The 6,607-nt window shown below is 40.9% G+C and overlaps 1 protein-coding gene across 1 annotated transcript in view; it reads left to right on the top strand.

Moving 5' to 3' along the window:
• LOC110523958 (endoplasmic reticulum metallopeptidase 1) overlaps positions 1-1,405 on the top strand; it is a 39,475-nt gene extending 38,070 nt beyond the window's left edge. The window contains 1 exon segment of the mRNA XM_036977688.1: positions 1-1,405. This exon segment is cut by the window's left edge and continues 1 nt beyond it. Coding sequence (XP_036833583.1) covers positions 1-104 — 104 coding nt within the window. The 3' untranslated portion in view covers positions 105-1,405.
• Positions 1,406-6,607: the final 5,202 nt, after the last annotated feature.

Below are 6,607 nucleotides of genomic sequence, written 5' to 3'. Positions count from 1 at the left end.
CTCACGACCAGAGGACTGTTCAGCTAGACGACATGCTACAGAGGTTCCCCAAGTGGGCGTTCCCCTCTTCCTGGGTCTCCACCTATCACATGTACAGATACTGAGATAATGGGCCCGTTGTTGGGCCTGCTTCCCCTCCACTCCAATACACTGAAACAGACAGACACAGATGGCAGACACACGGACATGCATGTCCCCAGTTCACTGGCATATTCAAGAGAACCCCACCATCACGTTGTCAATAGGCTAGTTGCTAACAGGAGAGCCACTTAAGGCAAGCAACCTTTTTTATACAGTATATTGTAACAGGTAGGACAATAAAATAACTAACTTACTGACAAGGGCATGGTCCACCGGAGTTCTTCCTTTTTTTTTGTGGGGAGAGAGGTAATTAGGGCGTTGTTTTTTTTACTCTCTTTACCTAACTGTTTTGTATCTATTCTACCTCCTGCCAGCTCTGTCAACAAGCATGAGGTCAAAAGCATCAGTCTATAGCGTCACTATCTATATTTTCAGGAAAGGCTACAGTGGATGGTTATATCTCTAACATGTCTGGTTCTGACCTTTCCAGGGCCAAGCATAAAGGGACAATTCACATATTTTACATTTCCCTAGGGTGTATTTTGTTACCTTCAAACAGTTATATATATATATATATATATATAAAAAATGTTTTAATTGGTTGAATGAAAGTTTGTGTGAATTAAATTGTCATGTTTGGATTGTTTATATTTTATTGTACTGCAAGTGCTATGAATTCATTTTTTTACAGGGAAACTGGATAGTTCAGAGGGCACACGGGTGCACTCCTATCATTTAAATATAGTTGATTAGATTAAAATCGGTCTTTTGTTTTAACTAGCAAAGTGCAATGAAATGTTAATTCAAGTTGTGAGTTTTTGCATGAATTTGGTTAAAAGGACAGTGAATTTGTTCGTACTTTGAGAACTTGCTACCAAGCTCGTGTGTATCAGACACACTTATTTCTCAGAGATGATGCTAAACTGAAGACATGTTACTACTGTTGGGTTCTGAGAATATGAAATATACTTATTCATGTCACTGAGGGAGAGAGGGTAATGTGTAACGTTATATCAGATATCCTATTGAAATATTGAGTGCAGGAAAGCAATCACATGTGGCAGGCATTGATAAGGGGAGAAAGCCATGGATCAGTGATGAAGCGGGGTCGAGATCAGATCAGGTCATGTTAAGGGAGAAAAATAAGTTTATGGCCCGTATCACTTAGTGTCCTGCCTAGCAGTAAAGATGCAATGTTTGTACAGATGTGTAGGAGGAGACTCAGCCTAGGAGGAAGGGTTAAATATCAGTGCTTGTGTGAAAATGTTTTTGTCTGAATGCAGCCGTCTGGACCCTCTGGGAGGAATAAACTTGGTTACGCTTTTATGGTGTCCGTTGAGTTTTTTATTCTGAGAATTATAACCTAACAGGTTTCACCACGATTTGCAATCGAACTAGAATCAGTGAAACAGGAGCCGGTGCCGTGCTGAAAATCTCAACCTGCCAGAATTCCCCCTCCCCCCCCCCCCGTGGTGCTTGTTCACTTCTAAAAGGCATTTTTAGGAGTACGAATTTGTATAAGCAGTAATATTTCTAGAGGTAGTAGTATCATCGTTTTGTCTGATAATTAAATAATTGTAACTCAAGAAAATGTATTTGTTTTAAATATATTTTAAAAATTCATCATACATTTCAGATTGGTTGTGACTGCCCACAATGGTTCCACTAGTCCTGTATGATAACCATACCATCATTGTATTATTATGTCTGCGCTGCCTGTCAGGACTAGGTTAGGCTTGAGTTCCAGGTGTTGGGGTTCGTTCCTTGTTAATCATTGGCGAAATTAGCATTCTGAAAATGTCTTTAATTAAATAACTCAAAAACCTTTATTAAATGCAATTGCAGACTGAAGTTGACAACAGGAACATAGCACGCATGTTTCCGAGTAAGTTCTGCAAAATAGGAAAAGTCCCAAGTTATTTTATTAAGCACGAAGTCCAGCCCAAGTGATGTCACTGCATATGTCATTACCTACTACTCATCAGACCAAGCCCATGCATACACAGCTTTACAAACTTGCAAGAGAGATACAATAGTTCCAATGGTTTTCTAAGGGCTAGGGGTGGGGGCACTGCTCAAATTTATTAGGCCTAGGGAGGCTCTAGAAACCTTATCTTTACGTATGCTCCGACAGGGAGGTTGTTAGAGAACTCACTGGATGATCGCTTGGGTCAACCATGAAGGTTTTTTATTGTTCTCTTTTGTTTTACAGTGTCAGAATTTGTATGTTAAATCGCATCGATACATAGAGATTGCTGGATGATACGGTACAATTAATTGCATACAAGGCTCAGTCTGTGTTTTGCGTTAACACCCAAGGATGAAAATGGAGAGGGCATGGAGATCAGCATTACATGGGTATAGAATGTAACGGATGGACGGTTCTTTCCCCAGTTTTAGTCGCATCAAGGGTGGTGGGAAGTTATTAAACATGTACTTTTTTTTCTCTTTCCTTTTCAGGTCAATATGTTTTTAGATTTTGTGGAACATAAGTGATCATTGTCCCAGAGGAGGGACTGATGTATATTGACTAATTGATTTGAGAATGTTTCAGTATGTTTATAACTGTAGAAGTGCATTGGGAGTAGTGACAAGTGTGTTATGTGTTAGATGGAATGATATATGTGCAAATGTATCTGTAGCAGGGGGAGAGGTGCACATGAGGCCTGTGTTTGAGAAGGAATGTTTACATAGGGCTGTTAAGTGGGATGGAACATGCCTGCAGTGGAGATCTGTGGGGGCTTATAGATTAAGGTCGTGGTGATAGATGGGTATCATTCCCAGAGACTAGGTATATTGTTACAGGGGATAGCTCGTAGGAGAGGGAGGACAGCTAACTGTGCACAATATAGGGAAGTTAAATTGAACTTTACACATACCTAGATCAGGGTAAAAGTAGCTGAGATAGTGTGGAAAGTTCAGACTATGGTAAACTTTCAAGAAACGTGACTCAGTTTTGTTAGGTTGGATCTGTGTTTGCAAGTTCTCTCGAGCCATCATTGTAAATAAGAATTTGTTCTTAACTGACTTGCCTAGTTAAATAAAGGTTAAATAAAACAAACAAAAAAGTCACCCAGCTCCTCCGCACAATCCACGGTCTTCCAGTCAACGCTCACATCCACTACAAGATTATGGTGCTGGTCTACGGCGCAGCAAGAGGTACTGCCCCTCACTGCCTTCAGGCTATGCTCAAACCCTATGCTCTGCCACCTCTGGTCTCTTGGCTCCCACTCAGCCCAGTCCAAGCTCTTCTCTGTCCTGTCACCCCAATGGTGCTGTCCTAGCATCCCCCGAAGCTAGGACAGCAGAGTCGCTGCCCATCTTCCGAAAGCACCGGAAACCCTACCTCTTCAAAAAGTACCTCAAATAATCCCCCTCCTCACCTCGAACCTCCCCAATAATAATCCTGAACCAACACTTGCACTTGACCCCCCCTCCCCAGCTCAGACTTTGCCGATAGCTACTCTGAGGAAATGTCTATTTACTATGCCTGTGATGTGGTTGTCCCACCTAGCTAATTTAAGATGAATCGCTCTGGATAAGAGTGTCTGCTAAATTACTAAAATGTTAATGTAAAATATGATGGAAAAAAAAAAAGTGTAAAAAAAACCCTGCTAATTAAAGAAAATGTCTCATTGAGCCGACATTTGCAGCCCTTACCGTGAATGTAGTCACCACAAACGTGAGTTAGAACAGATCTTCCTCGATAGGGATTGATTCCAGCACTAAGGCGGGGGGGATTCAATCCGATCTCAATTGTTAATTCTTTATATGGTGCATTGCTAACAAAACACAATCACTAGTGTCTTGATAGTGCACTCGTTTCCATGTTCACCAAAGCACATGTCAAGTTCAAACAAACAATGATAAACATTACTCAAAAGGAGCTAGCATAGGGCTACAAATAGTCATATCCCATTAAACATGGTTAATTCCAATGCGCTAATTTAATCTGGGTCAATATTTGGTGGAAATATTAATTTAATCCACTGATATGGGCCTCGAATTTCACTTAAATGTCCTTGAATTTTTTTTATGAAAAATTGAGTAATTCATATCGCTGATATCATTTAACTTAAACTTGAGTTAGAAAAATGGGATCTGAAATTGACATGGCAACATCTTAAATTGAGTTTTCTGTGGACCTATCTTGCCATGTCTTGTTCAAATTTAACTCACTTATCCCTTTTTTTAGTTACACATTTTACTTAGTTGCAGAGTATTTCAGAGCCACTGAATAAAGTGCAGTTTTGTATGACATTTTTAGATATTCATCAACTGGAGTTACCCCCTAACCATACCGTTAAATCAGTTATTATAGCATGACAACAGGATTAACATGGTTGATATCATTTATGGGAATGATGTGTAAGTGAAACAGAACCACTGTTTTTTCCCCATGCAAAAAAAGAAGCTTGAAATGAACATGTGTTCAAATGAAGATACCACCGTGTGGAGCAATAAAGTGCTCAATACCTGATTAACCGTTATTTTTGGTAGTCGTCGTCTTGAAAATATCAATTGCAATTGGGAAAAAAATAAGTCATTTTTTTCTGTTTTTAAAAATAATTTATTGTTCTTTTATGTACAGGAAAAAAATAAAATAGAAAAGAAAAAATTAGTAGAAAAGGCTAATTGTACAAGAAACACTATATACTGTACACTGCATTGAAGATGTCCAACTGTCTGCATGACCCAGGTAATGTGTCATAGATAGGCAATACTTTAAAGTACAATATGAAGTAAAAAGAGTCCTCTTCCACTCAGTATGTCTTTGATCACCTATATTGTGTGTGTATGAACCAGAGATGTTCTTTGTCTGAACACAGTACCGCTGTGTCATGTATGACTGTGCTTTTCCCAGCAGCAAAGACAGACACGCAAAACAATAGGCTTCTCATCATCAGATCAGACAGAAACATGACGTGTATAATCATAATATCCATTTCTATATGATATAGAAAAACAATCTTGAGAACTAACTGAAAAATTGGTTTGAGCGTCAATGGTTGGTTATCTTTCTCATCACAGTGTGTGGGGGGGGGATTCATTGTACATCTTTGCACCTCTACACAAGCACTCATCTTCTCAACAACCTGCACACACCGACCGAAAGCCTCTGAACATTTGTCTTTGGTTAGCCAAGTACTGTACGCGTGTTAGGTAAACTTCACAGTTTGAGAGCAGGCAGCAAAGTAAGCCACTGACTGCTGATACTATACCGTACTGAAAGCAGAGATGGAATATAACTAAGCACATCAATGCTGTGTACAGTCGTCGTGACTGTACAAAGGGATCTTCTTAACGCAGCAGAACAATAAATGAGAATCAGAAGAGAGGCGAAACAGAAAAACCACCATGTACACTACAAACACAGTAAGCTGCAGCAAAAATAATGAGTACAATACAAATAGTTTGGTCTGTATGAGTGACAGAAAAGAGGAGGAGCAGAGAATGCAAATAAAAAGGCTGAAAACTGAAAATAAAAGGATTCAAATAAACATGATAAAGCTGAAACAAAGTAACATTTCAGAATTGCACGATTTAATAGGGATGTACTTACTGTACGTAAGTGGACACCATTGCTGTACTTTCTGTAGTTGTAGGGACCTAATATAATAGAGGAACACAGCCTACATGCACAGTAAGTTAACCAGAACCGGTGTGTTCAGAACACCAGCAGTTGTCTAGAGCAGTGTTGTCCCAATTCCAGTCCTCTAGTATCCCTGGGCCCCTATTCATAAAGCGTCTCAGAGTAGGAGTGCTAGGATCCATTTGGCTTCTCAGATCATAATGTATAAGATTACATGGACAAGGGGGATCTGAGCCTAGATCAGACAATGACGAGACAGCCTATAGGGACGGAGGTCAGAGACCTGACCGTGTGGTGCAAGGGCAACAACTTCTCCGTCAGAGTGGTCAAGACAAAGGAGATGAATGTGGACTACAGGAAAAGGAGGACCGAGCACGCCTCCATTCTCATCGACGGGAATGGAGTGGAGCAGTTTGAGAGCGTCCACGTCACCAACAAATTAACAAGCACACCAAGACAGTTTTGAAGAGGGCATGACAAAACCTATTCCCCCTCAGGAGACTGGAAATATTTGGCATGGGTCCTCAAAAGGTTCTACAGCTGCACCATCGAGAGCATCCTGACAGGTTGCATCACTGCCTGGTATGGCAACTGCTTGGCCTCTGACCGCAAAGCACTACAGAGGGTAATGTGTACGGCCCCAGTACATCACTGGGGCCAAGCTTCTTGCCATCCAGGAGGCAATACCAGGCGGTGTCAGAGGAAGGCCCTAAAAATTGTCAAAGACTCCAGCCACCCTAGTCATAGACTTTTCTCTCCTACTGCACGGAAAGAAGTACCGGAGCGCCAAGTCTAGGTCCAAGAGGCTTCTATAAACAGCTTCTACCACCAAGTCATAAGACTCCTGAACATCTAATCAAATGGCTACCCAGACTATTGGTGCTCCCCCACACATTGACTCCACACCGGAACCCCCTGTATATAGCCTCGCTA

This window comes from Oncorhynchus mykiss, chromosome 5 (genome assembly GCF_013265735.2).
Source record: "Oncorhynchus mykiss isolate Arlee chromosome 5, USDA_OmykA_1.1, whole genome shotgun sequence".
NCBI lineage: Eukaryota > Metazoa > Chordata > Actinopteri > Salmoniformes > Salmonidae > Oncorhynchus > Oncorhynchus mykiss.
The sequence above is the reverse complement of the archived record's forward strand: the minus strand, read 5'-3'. Positions and strand labels throughout refer to the sequence as shown.